A 21,831-nucleotide genomic window follows, 5' to 3' on the forward strand; every position below is an offset into this window, starting at 1 on the left:
TTATTTAATACTAGACTGACTTTCTGCTTCCAAGTCAGTAAGGGCTGTGACAATAGAGCTCCAGTTCCCCATCAGAAGCCATTCATGTAAGTTTCCTCCTTGTTGTCCAGTTGAAATTAGTCTTTCCCTGACAGCTCACCAATGCAGTCAGGATTTGTCCAGCTCTGGTAACAGAATAAGTGTTAGGGCAAAGTATTCCTCTAGTACTGTATTGAGGAAAGTGATCTATATACAGTGAGGAACAAGTAATGTCACAAAAAGACTGAAGAAAGAGCTGGTAGATCACTTACTGATTGCCCTAATGATATTCAGTCAAGATTTACAATTTAGTATAGAAACTAATTTTTTCTCAAAAACTTCTGGTGCCAACATTAATGATGCACAGCTGCCTGTAGCCATCAGAAAGTCATTATTTGATATGCTTAAAGTAATCAGTGCTTATTCAAATATCACAGTAAGCAGCAGATACACTTAACTGTAGGACGTGTATGTTAATCACTTCTGAAGTATACTACTGTTACGTTATGTTGTTATCCCTTATACTTTGACAGTAAGGTTCTCACTACATGTTCTAGTGTGGGGTAGCTTTTACATAAAGGCCTTATGTCTTGGGTAATATTTACATTATGACTGATCATCCTCAGTGTCTCTGATCCTTTCACCAGCCCTCTTCACAGGTCATTTAAACCACTACTATAAAAATATAGCTGCATTCTAAATAGATATGTACAGAATATGCAATTACAGCACTCACATATTCAAAACATAAGCCTGTATACCCCTTAGCTGTTCTCCTAGGACAGTCCACATGGTGCATCTCAACAATGCCCTTCTCTCTTCTTGACTAAACTCTGGGCTAACCAGTGTTTTGACACACTTTAGTCACCCTGGGTATGATGGCCACAACTTAAGTTATAAAAACTCACCCCTGGAGCACACATAATGCCCCCCCAAAAAATAGAAGAAGGACCCAGAGGTGCTCCCAGTTTGAAGTCAACAAAAAAGTGAGAGAGAGGGAGGGGCCTAGCTAAGCTCCTCCCACACCCACCAAAAAAACAAAAGACTGTTGCCAAGCCCAATTCTCCAGTTACCACAATTCTACCACACCTTAATTTTACTTTTACAAAAAGAAATACAACTTTATAAACTACTTACTTAAATTGTGTGTGTGTGTGTCTATAGTATAACCTATTACATTGAGAAAAACAGGATTGACTCAGCTGCCTTACAGCCATAAGAGTGATCTGCCCTTATGACATTTAGAGCTGAGTCACCATCAATTCAATATAATTAGGTATTCCAGAGTAACTGTTACAGATACATAAATACATGTTGGGTCCTATAGCCCCATAACAACTATGTGAATTATGACGAGGTTTTGGTCCAAGTTGGACCGAAACCTCGTCATAAGTTTCACTCTCCTTTGTACGGATTATTTGTGTATACCCAAAAAAAGAAAATTCCCAAAAAAGAAAATCCCAAAAAAGAAAATACTTTCATCATCATTCAACATTTTCACCTCACTCCTACATAATCACTGTTTTTGCAGAGGTGCTCAGAATACAACAGTTTAGAAGCATATACGTATAAAGATACACAACATATCCCTCCAAACTGCCAATATCCCAAACCCCTGAATGAACAATAAAATGGTATAAAATACCGACAAGTTGTTAGGTAAGACACATATGCAGTCTCTTCTGCTTCTATCAACTTTGCTGTACTCGACTGAAGAAGCCTACTGTGTAGGCGAAATGTTTCGAAATAAAGATACCTAACTGTTGCATATGTGTCTTACCTAACATCCCAAACCCCTCCTTTGAAGTGCAGGCATTGTACTTCCCATTTCCAGGACTCAAGTCCTGAATTTAACCTGGGTTACAGTTTTCATAGGTGTGACAATTTGACCACTTTTTTATACCTTTAATTGTCAAATTGTTGTATGTATGTATGGTATGTATATATGTTTTTGTAAATGCTTTACATTATTTTTACTAAAATTTTCAGGAGGACAAACCAGTGAATCATCTTGTGTTTAAATTTGATGTCATTGATGGTGATGATGATGCAGCACACAATGGTGGTCCATTTACATTTGAAATAAGATCTGGTAATGATAACACAGCCTTTAGAATTACTCAAGATGGACACCTGCGGACAGCTACAAAGTTTAATCATAAAGTACAAGGGCACTACCGCCTTCAGATCCGAGTGTATGACAATGGCCGTCCACCTCTCTTCTCAGAAACCTGGATTGATGTTAAGGTTTGCATTGTATTAGATTGCAATTTTAAGAACTTTTATTTAAATAAGAATGTTGGGTGACATCAGTACAGAAATCCATAGTAGGGGGTCTACATTTAGTACATAAATCAAACCTATCATCTTGGGTATTTCAAAATTTATCATTTATATATGGTGACTGTCCCGTGATCTCTTACAATATTGGACCTTTCTGAATACCTGGGAGGCCTAATTGTTCATGGAAATGCCTCTTTTGGTTCCTTTGATACTCAATATATTAACCCTTATGGGGTCGGTCCCGTAATATTATGGCTTTGAAGCCAGGGTCGGTTCCTTAATACTATACCAATTATTATTATTATTATTATTATAATCAAAAAGAAGCGCTAAGCCACAAGGGCTATACAGCAATACTATACCAAAATTTTAGTGGCTTCCAATCTTGCAGGAGAAAGCTGGTAGGCCTACATATGAGAGAATGGGTCTGCATGGTCAGTGTGCATAGTATAAAAAAAAATCCTGCAGGACACAATGCATGAGAAAAAACTGACCATGTTTTTAGTGTAAAACAGTGAATTTGCAGTATATTTTTGTATGGTTTTAATGGTTGTATTCGCTGTCTATTGGTCTCTTTTGATAGAATGGATGATATATTACAGAAATTGAGATGATTTTGAATGTTTACAGACTCAAAGTAGTTTGAAATTGAGCTCAAAGTAGTGAAAATGTTAGATTTTTGCCAATGTTCAAGAGTAAACAAGCACATCATGCATCCAATACACCTCAACTGGCCAGTCTGATATGCACTCACAAATGCACTGACATTTTTTTTTTTATTATTATCATCACACTGGCCAATTCCCACCAAGGCAGGGTGGCCCGAAAAAGAAAAACTTTCACCATCATTCACTCCATCACTGTCTTGCCAGAAGGGTGCTTTACACTACAGTTTTTAAACTGCAACATTAACACCCCTCCTTCAGAGTGCAGGCACTGTACTTCCCATCTCCAGGACTCAAGTCCGGCCTGCCGGTTTCCCTAAACCCCTTCATAAATGTTACTTTGCTCACACTCCAACAGCACGTCAAGTATTAAAAACCATTTGTCTCCATTCACTCCTATCAAACACGCTCACGCATACCTGCTGGAAGTCCAAGCCCCTCGCACACAAAACCTCCTTTACCCCCTCTCTCCAACCTTTCCTAGGCCGACCCCTACCCCACCTTCCTTCCACTACAGACTGATACACTCTTGAAGTCATTCTGTTTCGCTCCATTCTCTCTACATGTCCGAACCACCTCAACAACCCTTCCTCAGCCCTCTGGACAACAGTTTTGGTAATCCCGCACCTCTTCCTAACTTCCAAACTACGAATTCTCTGCATAATATTCACACCACACATTGCCCTCAGACATGACATCTCCACTGCCTCCAGCCTTCTCCTCGCTGCAACATTCATCACCCATGCTTCACACCCATATAAGAGCGTTGGTAAAACTATACTCTCATACATTCCCCTCTTTGCCTCCAAGGACAAAGTTCTTTGTCTCCACAGACTCCTAAGTGCACCACTCACTCTTTTTCCCTCATCAATTCTATGATTCACCTCATCTTTCATAGACCCATCCGCTGACACGTCCACTCCCAAATATCTGAATACATTCACCTCCTCCATACACTCTCCCTCCAATCTGATATTCAATCTTTCATCACCTAATCTTTTTGTTATCCTCATAACCTTACTCTTTCCTGTATTCACCTTTAATTTTCTTCTTTTGCACACCCTACCAAATTCATCTACCAATCTCTGCAGCTTCTCTTCAGAATCTCCCAAGAGCACAGTGTCATCAGCAAAGAGCAGCTGTGACAACTCCCACTTTGTGTGTGATTCTTTATCTTTTAACTCCACGCCTCTTGTCAAGACCCTCGCATTTACTTCTCTTACAACCCCATCTATAAATATATTAAACAACCACGGTGACATCACACATCCTTGTCTAAGGCCTACTTTTACTGGGAAATAATTTCCCTCTTTCCTACATACTCTAACTTGAGCCTCACTATCCTCGTAAAAACTCTTCACTGCTTTCAGTAACCTACCTCCTACACCATACACTTGCAACATCTGCCACATTGCCCCCCTATCCACCCTGTCATACGCCTTTTCCAAATCCATAAATGCCACAAAGACCTCTTTAGCCTTATCTAAATACTGTTCACTTATATGTTTCACTGTAAACACCTGGTCCACACACCCCCTACCTTTCCTAAAGCCTCCTTGTTCATCTGCTATCCTATTCTCTGTCTTACTCTTAATTCTTTCAATAATAACTCTACCATACACTTTACCAGGTATACTCAGCAGACTTATCCCCCTATAATTTTTGCACTTTCTTTTATCCCCTTTGCCTTTATACAAAGGAACTATGCATGCTCTCTGCCAATCCCTAGGTACCTTACCCTCTTCCATACATTTATTAAATAATTGCACCAACCACTCCAAAACTATATCCCCACCTGCTTTTAACATTTCTACCTTTATCCCATCAATCCCGGCTGCCTTACCCCCTTTCATTTTACCTACTGCCTCACGAACTTCCCCCACACTCACAACTGGGTCTTCCTCACTCCTACAAGATGTTATTCCTCCTTGTCCTATACACGAAATCACAGCTTCCCTATCTTCATCAACATTTAACAATTCCTCAAAATATTCCCTCCATCTTCCCAATACCTCTAACTCTCCATTTAATAACTCTCCTCTCCTATTTTTAACTGACAAATCCATTTGTTCTCTAGGCTTTCTTAACTTGTTAATCTCACTCCAAAACTTTTTCTTATTTTCAACAAAATTTGTTGATAACATCTCACCCACTCTCTCATTTGCTCTCTTTTTACATTGCTTCACCACTCTCTTAACCTCTCTCTTTTTCTCCATATACTCTTCCCTCCTTGCATCACTTCTACTTTGTAAAAACTTCTCATATGCTAACTTTTTCTCCCTTACTACTCTCTTTACATCATCATTCCACCAATCGCTCCTCTTCCCTCCCGCACCCACTTTCCTGTAACCACAAACTTCTGCTGAACACCCTAACACTCTAACACTCTGCACTGACATTATTTATATAATTATTACCATTATGCAGTAATCTGAATAACAGTAGATCTAATTTTCATGTGAATAAAAATTCAAAATGTAAAGCAAGTGTAATATAAGAAGGGCCTGGAGATGTGACTAATCAACATAGAAAATGTTATTTTAGTGCCAGGAATGTCTACATTATTTATTCTGGACCCTGTTTTGAAATTGGCCTTTCTTGAATTTTGTGTGAAATTGGCCAAGTTAGAAATTTGTGATCACTTTATTGGGTAGTTGAAATAGGTAAATGGGCAGTTTCTTGTACTCAATCGGTAGAATAAAGGGGGTTCTAGCTAAACAGCTATGAGTTTGATTGACTGGAACAACAGAATTGGCCCAAAATAGGGCTCAAAGTGGGAGAAATCACCGATGTGTAAATATTGCCGAGAGCATAATTTCGTAAGTTTTCCATCAGAGTTCATGCTTTTGGTTTCATTAACTTTGGAAAAAGATTCTCTATCATTTCATGATAGATGGAGCAAGTTTGCAAGCAGAGGTCTCAACCCCTCAAAGGGTTAAGCTCAAATAGTGGATAAGCAAGGAAAGTTGATTTTCTGGTATTAAGAGAGAGTATTCATTGAATTCATTAGCTTGTGTTAATGTTTACTGCCTCTTTTAACTTTTTCTTGTCAAAGAACTTTGCAACCCCTCCATGATATTGGTCCTCTTCAGGCAGTAATACAGATTGGCAAGTAGCATAAAATACAATTTATACCTAAATTAGGTGGTTATCACCTGCTGACTTGTTACCAGGAAGGTAATCCGAGGAATCATAGATACCTTTTTGCAACAATCTGCAGTCACATAGCTGCAGACTGCTTTCTTTTGTAGCATTAGAGACACTGAATTTTCTCTGAACAGCTGAATGCCAAGATACCCACAGATGATAATGAATTTACCAGATGTAGACTGATTTGTCTCCTTGTTGCCTCCTCTACAAGTAGGGAAGGGAAGGGAAGGGAGTTCGAAGAAAGAGTGAAGGGGAGGGGAGGGTGGGCTTTGCATCATGAAACAGCAAGATTAACTTCACTATCTGGTTATTGTCCCACAACCTACTGCAATGTTTGTGGTTACACAAATGGAGGCCTGGCACATGTTAAGTGCCTGGAGCCCACTTGTTCTAATTACTGTCACACAGGTGCCTTAGGGACTCCACTGGAATAAACAACACTGCTCTACTGGACTGTGTTGTAAGGTTGCAAGCTAGAATAATTCATCAAGGAGAATCACTTCTTAAGCTCCTAAAATCATTAGATTGGTTTCAAACTACAGTGACATAGGTTGCTCAGATGATGCTGACACTACTGACAAGGCCTAGAATTCACACACTGAGATTAACTCATCATCAAAAAATTGGTAGGAATCTATTAACACTAGGATTCCACAGGCATACAGAGCTCAGAATACCACATCTGAACATTTCAGTACAAATTCTTTAGCCACCGCAGAGGGAACAGATCCATTATCCAACACCGAAGCAAGCCTTGGATCTGTCAGCTTCCCTTCTACACCCAGTAGCACACCTGACACCACTGGTCCAACACCTACTGATGCACCTGGCAGCAGTGTTCCATCTGCTGCCCCTTAGTTAAGTCAGGTTTTTCTCCAGCTGACTGACCCTGTACTTGAAGAAGTGTCTGGCCAAAGCCTGAGCTGCAGATATATATCAGGTAGAGCTGGAAAATGAGGTAGGGCATGGAAGAAGACTTGAATGAGAAAGAGTCAGCCACCCACAGCCATCTCACTTCCTGCCAACACAGTTCCAGGAAAATGCCTACCAGGTACATAACTGTCAAGCTAACCAGTAGCAGAACACAGAGAAATCAGCTGCTGAATCTGCAGCGAGTCACAAGAAGTGCAGGAAATAGGAGACCACACTCTCAGGCATCCACGCAAAGCTTCTGCTGTCACCAGAGGAGGCACACTACTGACAACTCCCTGCAAGATACCATATGCAATTACTCCCACAAGAGGAGACATCAAGAAGACAGTTGTCATAAGAAACAGGAGCATGGCATACAGGATCACTTGTTCTTTATGGATTTATTCTCAGAACAAACCAGCAGGATCTCAGAGCTGAACACATGTTGCCCACCCAGCTACTCTTATCTCGGCTCAGCAGGTGCTTTTGTGCCTTACATAAGACCACAGAAGTACATCCCAGTGGCTCTCCTGGTGTCTTACATGTCTCAAAATCACTGTGTACAAAAAGAGGAGAGAGAAAGAAACAAGAGAGGGAGGAAAGGAGAGAAACAAGAGAGAGAGTGAAAGGAGAGGAGGGAAAAGGAGAGAGAAACAGAGAGAAGGGGGGTAGAGAGAGATAGATCTGCACTTATGATAACTGCAAATATTCAAACAAATTATTTTCAGTAGTTTTCCTAGCCATCTTCAACAAAGTTCATTTGTATTTAGTGTACGTCCTATTTATATATTTGTGAAGCGTTAAGTCAGTCTGGTAAATATTTGTAAAGAACTGTTCAGTTAAATAATTTCAATAATTTTGAAGCTAAAATATGTATGTATGTATTTTCTTCCTTTGTTATTTGTACCTTATGTATTAATATTTTGCCTATGTATATTTTATGTAGGAGTGAAAAGTTCATTCATTTGGAAGTATTAAATTTGCAATATTTGCCAATTTTGTTAGGAGTGGTACCTGTAGGAAGTGCCAGAGGGGTTAGGCATCATCTCTGCTAATATCACTTCCCTCCCTTCTTCGCTGTCTGTTGCCTGCATGGAGGATGTGTCAGTGTGAGCAGCAGGACAGTGGGAGTTTGCAACCTTCCTTCTCACTCTTACCCTTTCTCTCATTCCCCCCCTCTCATTCCCCCTCTCTCATTCTCTCTCTCTCTCATTCTCTTTCTTTCATTCTCTCTTTCATTCTCTCTCTCTCTGACACATATGGGCTGTTTACTGTTTTGTAGATCTACTCTGTTTAATTAACAATATACACAAATTAAATATACTGTATTATATGCTCAAGTATAACCTAACTGCATGCATAAATTGACTCCTAAACATTTTTTGCTAAAAAAAAAAAATACTCGCTTTTTTCAAGTCCTATATACAAATCTACTCTAGTTTTTGAGTATTTCAGTAATTTTGAAACAAAATATATTATAGCAAAAGCTAAGAGAAACTTATTGAAAATGTAAAATTAAGAGCCAAAAACTTCAAAATATTTGTGACAAAAAAAGAGAAATTCATAGTCAGCTCATAGTAAGCCTACTGGCTCATGCTAGGCAGGCCCTACTCACACTCAACCACTACTGTATCACATTTTTACATATTAACAAATACTTTAGCAATGGTTCTTACATTGGTGCACTGCATGTTAATGACTTTGTGCCTAACAATATTTTATTACATATAAACTACATTACCTGTATACTGCAGAAAAGAAATAAAATTATTTTTATTATTTTAATGGGATCGTGATGACATATTAACCCTTTCAGGGTTTCCAACATACTAGTACGGCTTATGCACCAGAGTTATTGACGTACTAGAACGCCTAAATTCTAGCGCCTTCAAATCTAGTGAGAGAAAGCTGGTAGGCCTACATATGAAAGAATGGGTCTATGTGGTCATTGTGCACAGTATAAAAAAAATCCTGCAGCACACAGTGCATGAGAAAAAAAAAACTCCGACCGTGTTTTTGGTTTAACCCTTTCAGGGTCCAAGGCCAAAATCTGAAGTGGTGCTCCAGTGTCCAAGAAATTTTGAAAAAAAAAAAAAAATAAATTTTTCTTACAGAATTAAAGAGCATATTTTTGTGAAGGTAATAAGACAAAAAAAAAAATTTCTGATCAGTACTTACTGAGATACAGTGCCAAGAAGTTTGTCCAAAATGATGTGGTGGCGGCAACATCGACGAATTCCACATACGCTCATTACTTTATTTAGCGGTTTTTGTAGTTTTTTCTTTTCTTTTCCAATTTTTTTCTTTTCCTACTAACATTTGGGGCCTGAGAGACCAATACTGTATATAATGTATATAGTATATAAACTCACTGTATTGAACACAATAACCGCACTAAAGTTATTATCATATTATTGTTTACCACTGTTGTTTATTACAATAAACATGCACAAATCTTGTATAATACTAATGTTCTATCATATATTTACATATTTACAATCACTGGACATGGTTTTAGAACTGCTGGAGCTTGTGGAACTCCTTGAAACAAGGCACCATACACAGAGGCACCTTACATTCCTCACACATAAACCGAGTGTCTTTGCGTCTTTGTTGCCGTCGTTTTGTTTGTGCACAGACGATGCATCTCTTCTGAGCAAATTTCTTCTGAGTTGAAGGAAGCTGTATTATGAAATGATCACCTTCCCTCCTCAAACGCTTGGGTATATCCTGAGTAATTCGAGGACCTTGTTGTATAGCAGGTGTTCTTACCTGGTACTTCATTATGAGTTGTCTGACAACAGACAAACAAAATTCACCATACGGTGGTCTGTTGCCAGTCTTTATTTGGTACATATTGTATGCATTGAGCATTGAAATGTCCATGAGATAGAAGAAAAGTTTCATGTACCACTTGTAACTCTTACGAACACAATCAACAAAACCAATCTGAATGCCACATTTGTCAACCAAGCGCATGTTTTGTGTATAATCAATCACTGTCACTGGTTTTCGAATACGTTCATTAGTCACTCGATCAACTTTGCCACTGCCTTGCATTTCATTACGGTGAATGGTTGTCAACAATGTGACATCTCGTTTGTCATGCCACCGTAATGCCATGATGTCATTGGCAGTAAACACCTGCACGTCATCACCACGAGCACCTGCATTGAGCCTGGGCATATGTTTACGATTAGAACGCACTGTGCCCCACACATCTGTCTTGTTCACTCGCATGAAATCACTGAGTAATGGGCTTGTGTACCAGTTATCGGTATATAATGTATGCCCCTTACCAAGATAAGGTGCCATCATGTTTCTCACTACGTCACCTGAGATACCCAATAACATCTTGGTATCTTTCAATGTTTTACTTCCCGTGTATACAACAATATCCAACGCCAGGCCACTGTCACAGTCACAGAGTACAAACAGTTTTATACCAAAGCGTTTCCTCTTGCTCGATATATACTGCTTGAATGACAGTCTACCTTTGAACAAAATCAAAGACTCGTCAATTACAAGATTCTTGAATGGATAAAAGTATATGCTGAACTTTTATTTGAGATACATAAAAACATTTCTAATCTTGTATAACCTGTCACTTCTGTCAGGCCTGGTTTTGTCAGAGAAGTGCAACATACGTAACAGTAAGATAAACCTGTTCACTGGGATGATTTCACTGAAGACCGGGGTAGAAATTAGCTGATCTATGGACCAGTATGCTTTTATATTATGCTTATAGACATGAGGCATAAGCATTATTGTTGCAAAAAGCAAATACATTTCTGCAACAGTCGTCTCTTTCCACCTGTGTAGTCTTGACTGTGGTGATATGATCGTATTTGCCATGGTGTACTCAAAATACTTATTACTTTCCCTGACAATAGTTTCCATCAATGGCTGGTCAAAGAATAATTCAAAGAATTTCAGTTCATTGGCCGTGGTTCCAAGGGGACAAGTAGGTAGAATTCCACTTTGAGAGTCATCAAAGTAGTGGGGCTTGGGAACAAAATTGGGATTTTGCTGCCAATCCCAGATACGGTTTGCTGGTGGATACTGGACATCATAGGCTGGTTGTGCGGGTGGTTGTGGTTGTGGTGGGCTGGTGGCTGACGCTCCGCTTTGTCCTTGAACTGAGGAGTCAGCAGCGTGGGTCCCAGCCTGGGCTGGTGAGTCACGCATGGCGGTGCCACTACCATCACCACTACCACCATCTACTGATGCCTGTGGTCTATCCATGCCAAGTGTAGCCACATCATCCTCACTATCACTATCTAAACCTGGTGTAGGGCCGTGGGATGTACTCCGGGATGTACTCCGTCCCCTGGGCACAGCATAGGGTACACTACCCGAGCACATGCGGCGGCGTACATACCGACGCTTCACTGGTGAATATGATTCCTCACTATCACTACTCGAATGATCGTCAAGCGCAATAAAATCACAATCCACGTCACTATCATCATCATTACTGAAGTCAGAGGCCTGGCCACGTGAAAATATTAGTTTTCTCTTGTGTTGAGGTACAACCGACCGTAAGTCACGAGTGCCCACACCAGAGGTAGAAGGTTGAGGATCGTCAGGGTTTTCTGCACTATTATCGATATCCTGGTCATTCCTTTCGGTCACTAACTGATCAAAGCCATAGAATTCGTCTTCATTTCCACTTCCATCAGTGTCAGAACTATCAGATAGGAAGAGGAGAGTCCCAATTTTCCAGGGAGTGAGAGCTGACTTGCGACGAGGCATGGTGAACAAGGGTAACTGAGCCGGCGTTCCCACAATGCTATGCGGGCGCCTAGATTTTTTGTTTATGGCGCACACCCACCACGCAGACCCGTTCTCTCACATGTAGGCCTATGAGTGCTTTCGCGCTAAATTTGACGGCGCTAGAATTTTGGCATAGATCTATGGTTTGGACACTCAACGTGAAGCCGTAGATCTATGGGACGGACCCTGAAATGGTTAAAACAGCGACTTTGCAGTGTATTTTCGTATGGTATTTATGGTTGTATTCTAGTTTTCCTGGTCTCATTTTATAGAATGGAAGACATATTACAGAAATTGAGATGATTTTGATTGGTTTCATAATGAAAAGTACCTTGAAATTGAACTCAAAGTGGCAGAAATGTTTGATTTTTACCAAATTTCAAAAGTAAACAAATCATGACAAGTGTCCAATACACGTCAACTGGTGAGTCTAATATTCTTTCACAAGTGCACTGATATTATTTATACCATTTCTACACCATTTCTATACTAATGCAGTAGTCTGTACAACAGACTATCTTCTATTTTTTGTGAGAATAAAAATTCAAAGTGGAAAGCAAAAGAGATGTAAGAGGGGCCAGGGGATGTGACTAATGAACAGAGAAAATGTTATTTTAGTGCCAGGAATGTCTGTCTTGCTTATTCTGGACCCTATTTGGAAATTGACATCTTCTGAAATTTGTGTGAAATTGGCAAAATTGCCAATTTCTAACCACTTTATTGGATACTTGAAATCGGTAAATGGATGGTTTCTTGTACTCATTTGATAGAAAAAATGGAATTCTAGCGAAATTCATATGATGTTTGTCGACTAGTACACTGAAATTGGCCAAAAATAGGGCTCAAAGTGGGCGAAATCGCCGATGCATAAACATCGTTGAGACCACTAAATTCGCAAGAGCATAATTCCGTAAGTTTTCCATCAAATTTGATACTTTTGGTGTTATTATGATCAGGAAAAGATTCTCTATCATTTCATAAGAAAAAATAATTATTTTTTTCCGAAAAATTTTCGACCCTGAGAACGAGTTTAGGAGAGGGCCTCTCGGCCCTGAAAGGGTTAAAGCTCCAGTGATGCAGTGATATAAATCTATATACGTACATTGTTAAATTGTGGAAGTTATTTTCCAAAAAATGTTCAATATTAGGCTGACAATATAGTATTGTGTTATATAAAATAATAGCTACTAGTAGAAAAATTATTAAAATCAAATAGTATTTATTCATTTCAGATTATTGAAGAGTCCCGGTATCATCCAGTTGTGTTTCCACTACATGTGACAGTGTTCGTGCATACAGGTGAATACTTCGGAGGAGTCCTTGGCAAAGTTAAAGCTGCAGATGAAGATCCTTATGATACTCTGACTTACTCAATAATGCCCGACCCTTTGGGTGTTAACACCAGGTATTTTACCATTAATCCACGTGATGGCACATTATCTGCCCAAGGAGGTCTAGATGAAGGCTCATACACAGTGAACATATCAGTTACTGATGGAAAATTTACAACTTTCAGTGAAGCTGAAGCTGAAGTGGTTGATATTAGTGACGATATGGTGGAGAGTGCTGTTATTGTTCAACTTGCAGGGGCAACCCCAGAAGAGTTCTTGTTATCATACAGACGTAGCTTTCACAGAGGAGTAAAGAACCTTCTCAATGCCAAATCTCGCGATGTCATCATTTTAAGTCTGCAGAACAGTCATGCAAGAGCACGAAGAGACAGCAAAAAGAAATCAGTTGGAAAATCTATTTTTGAACAAGGGGATCTAGATGTGCTTTTTGTTGTCCGAAAGTCTTCTAGTGATTATTACCCCAGAAACTTTGTGCGAAAGAAGATTTCCTCAGGTCGACAGACTTTGGAGTCAGTTCTTGGTCTTCATGTAATTGGAGTGCTTGAGGACGAATGCACTGATAATACCTGTGAAAATGGCCTGTGTGAGGAACGTATTGTGCTTGATGATGAAGAAGTTGCCATTACCACAGATACCATGAGCTTTGTTTCTCTCCGCCATCACCATGAATCAAAGTGTATATGTCCTAATGGCTTTTCTGGTGCTCGATGTGACATTGTTGTCAATCAGTGTGCCCATAAACCTTGTCCATCATACAAGAAGTGTATCCCTGACAGCTCGAGACTAGGATATGTTTGTCTATGTCCTGAAGGATTGGTAGGTGCCACATGTAAACAAAACAAGTCTAGTTGCATTGGTAAAGACAATATTCCTGAATGTTACAGCCCAGTATCACCATTATCTTTCAAAGGGAAGAGTTATGCACAGTATTCGCTCCGCAATCCTATTGAACGCCACTTTTCCTTTTCTCTGTGGTTCCGGACACTTCATCCATCTGGAAATCTCATGTTTACGGCTGGTAGAATTGACTACAGCATCTTAGAGGTATATTTTACATTTTGTATTTTGGGAATAATTGGAGCAAAGTTAATATTTTTCTATTTTAATCTTGATATATTTTATATTTTACATATTTATTGTTCTCAGTTTTTCATCTTAATCATAATCTTTTCATTTCAGTTGGAGGGTGGTGAGTTACGTTATCGCTGGGACCTTGGTAGTGGGGAAGGAGTGGTTGCTGTTACTTCTCTGCGTGTTGATGATGGACAGTGGCATCATGTTAGTCTTGAGCGATTTGGTAACACAGCTGAAATAACAGTGGATGGCCAGCATCGTGGACAAGGTGCTTCACCCGGATCATCTGACTTGCTCAATCTTGATACTCCACATTTATATCTAGGAGCTGAAGTACGACCTTGGGCAGGAGCACAGGACCCACGCCAGGGTCTTGTAGGATGTGTCGATGACCCCAGAGTTGATAATACACCCTTGCCCTTGACTCACACAACTACCACCAAGGTGGCATCACTTACTAGACTGACACATGTAGCACCTCACTGCCAAGCTGCATTGCAACCTCCTGGTGTCTGTGGTGCTCATCCTTGTCTTAATGGTGGTACATGTGAGGAGAGAGGTTCATCTTTCATATGTCAGTGTCATCCTCGTTTTCAGGGTTCCCGTTGTGAGTTGGATTCTAATCCATGTGCATCATCCCCATGCTTAAATAATGGACATTGCGTCAATATTGAAAACGCTTACAGATGTGAATGTCCAGCCCGAGTGTCAGGCCCGCGTTGCCAGTATATGTATTGCAATCCTAACCCTTGCCTCAATAGGGGAGTATGTGAAGAAGGGATTTCAGGTCCAATTTGTAAGTGCAGAGGATTCACCGGTGCCTATTGCAACATCGACATCAACGAATGTGCCAAAAACCCTTGTCACAATGGTGGCACTTGCATCAATTCTTATGGTAGTTTCCGCTGTATGTGTCCAGGGAATGCCACGGGAACTTATTGTGATGCATACAGAGGATCTTTCATTGACATTGGCATGGAAGAGGTATGCCCCTAACTTTTCTTTTACTGTGCTCTCCTTCAGTAATATGATATAATGTGCTATGCATTTATTACCCAGTACTGTATGTACTTCAGTTTTTCTTTCTAACATCTGCTTTCCTTAAAACCTCTTTTCAGATCATCTACATTGTTATTGGCATTGTAGCTGTCTTCATTCTTGGCCTTATAATTGTTCTTGCAATGCATTGTCGAGACAGAAGAGCAGCACGCAGACGACAGCTAATTGAACAGACAAATCATGTCATTCTGAAACCCAAAAATACAGATAACCACAACATTTATAAAAGAAATTCAAAATTGAGCAACTTGGAAGCTTCTCAGGTAAATATATGTGCAAATTTTAAGCATCCTGCTAAGGATTTTGTGGGGTGAGTGTGTGTGTGTGTGTGTGTTCTCATGCGTGTGGAGGTGTACTCTGGTAATATGATAACTAAACATCTGATTAAACGTTGTTTTTATGCACCTGTTGTAATCTTGGAAATTTAGTAATATTTCTGGTAAACAAAGAGTATGAAGACAACAGTACTCATATTTCTTACGCTTTTTGTAATTTGGTAGCATTATGCAAACATCTTAAACCACATTTTAATGTTCCAGTAGTAGACTTCACTGCTAGATCTTGCTTTTCATCACCGTAATGGCATAGCTATTTTTTATTTGATAGAAGCTGTGCATGTGCAATAGGCTTGAGAATTATTTTCACATGCATTCCAATAAGTTCTGGGACAATTTTGTGGTTTTTTTGTTCCTTTAGAGTGGCCCAACTAACATTATGGTAACTCATCAAAATGTAAGCATATAACACTGATGTAACTGCCTAAACATTGTTACATTCTTTATCAAAAGCATTTTAATTCATATGTTATAAACATTAATGCCTTTGATTGGCATGTAACACTTAACAATATTTAGTTAACAACTTAAAAAAAAATGTGTATTTTGATGGCTTACCCTTCCTCCTGAGCAGCCCCAGTCAGGTTCTAAGTGTTGTGTTGGCTGTGCCTGACTGTTGTGTTGGCTTGTATGTGTTACAGAATCCGCACGGTTGCACGCCTCGCCCCGACTCCTACCCCACTAGTCCTAGTGAACCTGCGTACATGCCGCTAAACAACTTTGACACCATCCGTAGCTACGGCTCAGCTGGAGATGAGCTAGAGAACCTCCCTCAGTATCCCCGGGAGTTTGTCCAAAACATATCCAAGTCCAACAGCCTCTATCATCACCACACACCCCAGATTAATCCCTTGGGAACCCCTCGGGGCTCTACGTTGGGTTCTTTGGTGGGTTCTGGTTTGGGGTCTGCCATATGTTCCCCAGGCACTGCAACACCTGCAGACACTGACAGTTTGCACAAACCTTGGAAGGATGCACTTGCACATAACCTCAAGGACACCTACTATGAGAATAACAAGATTCAGAATGGTTTGTATTTTTTTTTTTTTTACTTTTTAGCAAATGGCTATGGGCATTATATTATTATTATTATTATAATCAAAAAGAAGCGCTAAGCATTATATTATTACTATACTGTATAGTACATAGTATATGTTGAAACAAGTGATACATGTAGGTATTTTCCAATACTGCATCAAAATTTCGGTAATTTTTAATTTTTTTTTTTCATTAAAGTGCCTTTCATACACTGCCAATATAAAAACTATTAATGCTAATGCTAGTTTCCAGATTATTATTATTATTATTATTATTATTATTATTATTATTATTATTATTAAAGAAATCATGTTAGATTTTTGCTTTTATTATTTTGGTGACCCTCTTTGCATTTTTTTTAATTCTGTTCTGTAGAACATATGTCATTATTTTTCATAAATGTTTTTTGGGAAGTAATTTGTGTTGCAACATTTCATCAATCACACAAGGCTACTGTCTTGTTCTTGGCAGATGTAAAGTTCCGTCAGGGTGAGTACTTGAGCCTCAAGAAGTTAAGTGTAGATGGCAGTTCCAGGGATGATGCCAGTGTACGGTCAGGGACATCAATGGATGATATACCAGGTGAGATAATGAAAGTTTTAATGTCACAGGTCTTTAGATAAACTTATTGTTTGGCATGGCTACCTCCAGTGATTGATGTGCATCTTACATTTATTGTGTGTTTAGCTGCAAAAGTTTTGTGTTGATGCATGAGTTTTGCTTTAGTGCATTAAGTTTGCCAGCACTTGTAGAATTATATCCTAAACTCATTTTTAAATGCTGCTAGCCATAAAAAAAGGTATAAATGAATCGAGCTTCTGAGAAGCTACTGAAAAAGATGAACTGTTATCATAGGTTTGAAATTGGTGCATTTTGGCAGAGTATCACTTATGGTATGAAGTATATCATTCATCTTAGCTCAGTAAGTCTGCATAAATAATCTAATTCTGTGTGAATTATAATATTTAAACAGTGCTCCCTATCAAATTACAATTTCAGCCATATTTATGGAATTACTATAATGGTTATATGAAAAATATGTAGAGAATAAATACACTTTTAAGGTAAAATAGTTTAATAATAAGCAGTAATATGCAGTATATCAATTTCTTAAATAAATTTTATCAATTCTTCATGGTATATTATATTATGTATGGATTAACATAAACACATGATAATTTTATATAAATTTTATAGCTTACACGAAACTTAAATACGTACTCTAATTTGAATGATCTAAAATGTGTATTGTTGTGAAGATTTTCTTTGGATCATTAACCCTGGAGAGTTATTAGCCCAGGACAACCCAGAAAATCATTTCCCCAAGGAATACATCTATTTATGTAGCATATGAAGTCACTGAGAGGCAGAAGTCTGCTAGCTTGAAGTATCAGCCTTCACCTCAGCATCTGTTCACTCATTTCTTGAGACCAGGATATTTCCCAGGCATCAGCTGAACTCCATAATCATGTGCTGGGCATGGATGTTAGCTAACCACTCCTGGATCTTCTGGACCATAGAGTGGACAAAAGTATATTGACCCAGGACCACCAGAAGACCGAGTACTGATAAACAGGGACTTCGGGCCCACCTATACTGGCTATCAGGAAGAGAAAAGCAAAGATTGTGTAGAGCTCCACAATGAACATAGAGGACTCGTTTTGTAAATTGGCACAATACAAATCCTCATTGGTGACCAATGCAACATTATTCTCACCCTCTCCAACCCATCAGTAAGATAAACAAGAGGGAACATTGTACCATGCTAAAATGATTAGTTAGGATTCTCAAGTCTATGCAGGGGGTTCTCTAGGTCATGCCATGTTTGACCCCTGTCACTAACAAAATGCAACATGCTTAACTTAATGAGTCTGAAACGAAGCTCTTCACTTTGTCTCGAACACCAGGCTGAATGACACAAGGACCTGTATGCATTTTTCAGCATAAATACCTTCAATATTAGGCTAGACAAACTCAAAAGGGTTGGAAAGAGGGGGTAAAGGAGGTTTTGTGGGCGAGGGGCTTGGACTTCCAGCAAGCGTGCATGAGCGTGTTAGATAGGAGTGAATGGAGACGAATGATACTTGGGACCTGACGATCTGTTGGAGTGTGAGCAGGGTAATATTTAGTGAAGGGATTCAGGGAAACCGGTTATTTTCTTATAGTCGGACTTGAGTCCTGGAAATGGGAAGTACAATGCCTGCACTTTAAAGGAGGGGTTTGGGATATTGGCAGTTTGGAGGGATATGTTGTGTATCTTTATACGTATATGCTTCTAAACCGTTGTATTCTGAGCACCTCTGCAAAAGCAGTGATAATGTGTGAGTGTGGTGAAAGTGTTGAATGATGATGAAAGTATTTTCTTTTTGGGGATTTTCTTTCTTTTTTTGGGTCACCCTGCCTCGGTGGGAGATGACCAACTTGTTAAAAAAAAAAAATATATATATATATTTATATATATATATATACACACACCTACCATCCGACTTACAATCTGCTCGACTTACGACCACTCGACTTACGACCGTGTTTTTTTATGTCAAATTTCTGGGAAATAAACAACTATTTGTGTTGTACACAGTGTTTATCCTGAACCTTACAGTATAAAATACAGTACTAACAACATAAAGAGTAAAGTAAAACATAAAATACCAAAATAAAACAATAAAATAAAGCCATTACAAAAATGTTTTGTTGATATTCAGTAGTAAAGTTCGACTTACGACCATTTCGACTTACCACCGGTTTCTCGGAACCGAACTCAGTCATAAGTCGGATGGTAGGTGTGTATATATATATACATACATACATATATATATACATATATATATATATATATATTTTTTTTTTTTCAACAAGTCGGCCGTCTCCCACCGAGGCAGGGTGACCCAAAAAAGAAAGAAAATCCCCAAAAAGAAAATGCTTTCATCATCATTCAACACTTTCACCACACTCACACATAATCACTGTTTTTGCAGAGGTGCTCAGAATACAACAGTTTAGAAGCATATATGTATAAAGATACACAACATATCCCTCCAAACTGCCAATATCCCATACCCCTCCTTTAAAGTGCAGGCATTGTACTTCCCATTTCCAGGACTCAAGTCCGACTATATGAAAATAACCGGTTTCCCTGAATCCCTTCACTAAATATTACCCTGCTCACACTCCAACAGATTGTCAGGTCCCAAGTACCATTCGTCTCCATTCACTCCTATCTAACACGCTCACGCACGCTTGCTGGAAGTCCAAGCCCCTTGCCCACAAAACCTCATTTACCCCCTCTCTCCAACCGTTTAGATTTATATGCTTTCCATGTCATTCTACTTTGATCCATTCTCTCTAAATGACCAAACCACCTCAACAACCCCTCTTCTGCCCTCTGACTAATACTTTTATTAACTCCACACCTTTTCCTAATTTCCACACTCCGAATTTTCTGCATAATATTTACACCACACATTGCCCTTAGACAGGACATCTCCACTGCCTCCAACCGTCTCCTCGCTGCTGCATTTACCACCCAAGCTTCACACCCATATAAGAGTGTTGGTACTACTATACTTTCATACATTCCCTTCGTTGCCTCCATAGGTAACGTTTTTTGACTCCACATATACCTCAATGCACCACTCACCTTTTTTCCCTCATCAATTCTATGATTAACCTCATCCTTCATAAATCCATCCGCCGACACGTCAACTCCCAAGTATCTGAAAACATTCACTTCTTCCATACTCCTCCTCCCTAATTTGATATCCAATTTTTCTTTATCTAAATCATTTGATACCCTCATCACCTTACTCTTTTCTATGTTCACTTTCAACTTTCTACTTTTACACACATTCCCAAACTCATCCACTAACCTTTGCAATTTTTCTTTAGAATCTCCCATAAGCACAGTATCATCAGCAAAAAGTAACTGTGTTAATTCCCATTTTGAATTTGATTCCCCATAATTTAATCCCACCCCTCTCCCGAACACCCTAGCATTTACTTCTTTTACAACCCCATCTATAAATATATTAAACAACCATGGTGACATTACACATCCCTGTCTATGACCTACTTTTACCAGGAAGTAGTCTCCCTCTCTTCTACACACCCTAACCTGAGCCTCACTATCCTCATAAAAACTCTTTACAGCATTTAGTAACTTACCACCTATTCTATATACTTGCAACATCTGCCACATTGCTTCCCTATCCACTCTATCATATGCCTTTTCTAAATCCATAAATGCAATAAAAACTTCCCTACCTTTATCTAAATACAGTTCACATATATGCTTCAATGTAAACACTTGATCTACACATCCCCTACCCACTCTGAAACCTCCTTGCTCATCCGCAATCCTACATTCTGTCTTACCTCTAATTCTTTCAATTATAACCCTACCATACACTTTTCCTGGTATACTCAATAAACTTATTCTTCTATGATTTTTACAATCTCTTTTGTCCCCTTTCCCTTTATATAAAGGGACTATACATGCTCTCCGCCAATCCCTAGGTACCTTCCCCTCTTTCATACATTTATTAAACAAAAGTACCAATCACTCCAACACTATATCCCCCCCTGCTTTTAACATTTCTGTCATGATCCCATCAGTTCCAATTGCTTTACCCCCTTTCATTCTACGTAATGCCTCGCGTACCTCCCCCACACTTACATTCTGCTCTTCTTCACTCCTAAAAGATGGTATACCTCCCTGACCAGTGCATGAAATTACCACCTCCCTTTCTTCCTCAATATATATATAAATATATATTATTTATTATTATCACACTGGCCGATTCCCACCAAGGCAGGGTAGCCCAAAAAAGAAAAACTTTCACCATCATTCACTCCATCACTGTCTTGCCAGAAGGGTGCTTTACACTACAGTTTTTAAACTGCAACATTAACACCCCTCCTTCAGAGTGCAGGCACTGTACTTCCCATCTCCAGGACTCAAGTCCGGCCTGCCGGTTTCCCTGAACCCCTTCATAAATGTTACTTTGCTCACACTCCAACAGCACATCAAGTATTAAAAACCATTTGTCTCCATTCACTTCTATCAAACACGGTCACGCATGCCTGCTGGAAGTCCAAGCCCCTTGCACACAAAACCTCCTTTACCCCCTCCCTCCAACCATTCCTAGGCCGACCCCTACCCCACCTTCC

At 39.3% G+C, this 21,831-nt stretch overlaps 1 protein-coding gene across 9 annotated transcripts in view; it reads left to right on the forward strand.

Moving 5' to 3' along the window:
- Nucleotides 1-21,831, forward strand: part of kug (FAT atypical cadherin kugelei) — a 913,302-nt gene that overhangs the window by 854,526 nt on the left and 36,945 nt on the right. For 7 of the 9 annotated variants that reach the window (XM_070104239.1, XM_053775102.2, XM_053775093.2 and 4 more), the window contains 6 exons: nt 2,008-2,265; nt 13,037-14,200; nt 14,336-15,214; nt 15,349-15,552; nt 16,266-16,653; nt 17,134-17,244. In XM_070104239.1, the coding sequence (XP_069960340.1) occupies nt 2,008-2,265; nt 13,037-14,200; nt 14,336-15,214; nt 15,349-15,552; nt 16,266-16,653; nt 17,134-17,244 (3,004 nt within the window). The remainder of the gene's footprint in view (nt 1-2,007; nt 2,266-13,036; nt 14,201-14,335; nt 15,215-15,348; nt 15,553-16,265; nt 16,654-17,133; nt 17,245-21,831) is intronic. The other 2 variants (XR_011394610.1, XR_008406862.2) reach the window with 1 other exon arrangement.

Source organism: Cherax quadricarinatus, chromosome 1 (assembly GCF_038502225.1).
Source record: "Cherax quadricarinatus isolate ZL_2023a chromosome 1, ASM3850222v1, whole genome shotgun sequence".
Classification (NCBI taxonomy): Eukaryota; Metazoa; Arthropoda; class Malacostraca; order Decapoda; family Parastacidae; genus Cherax; species Cherax quadricarinatus.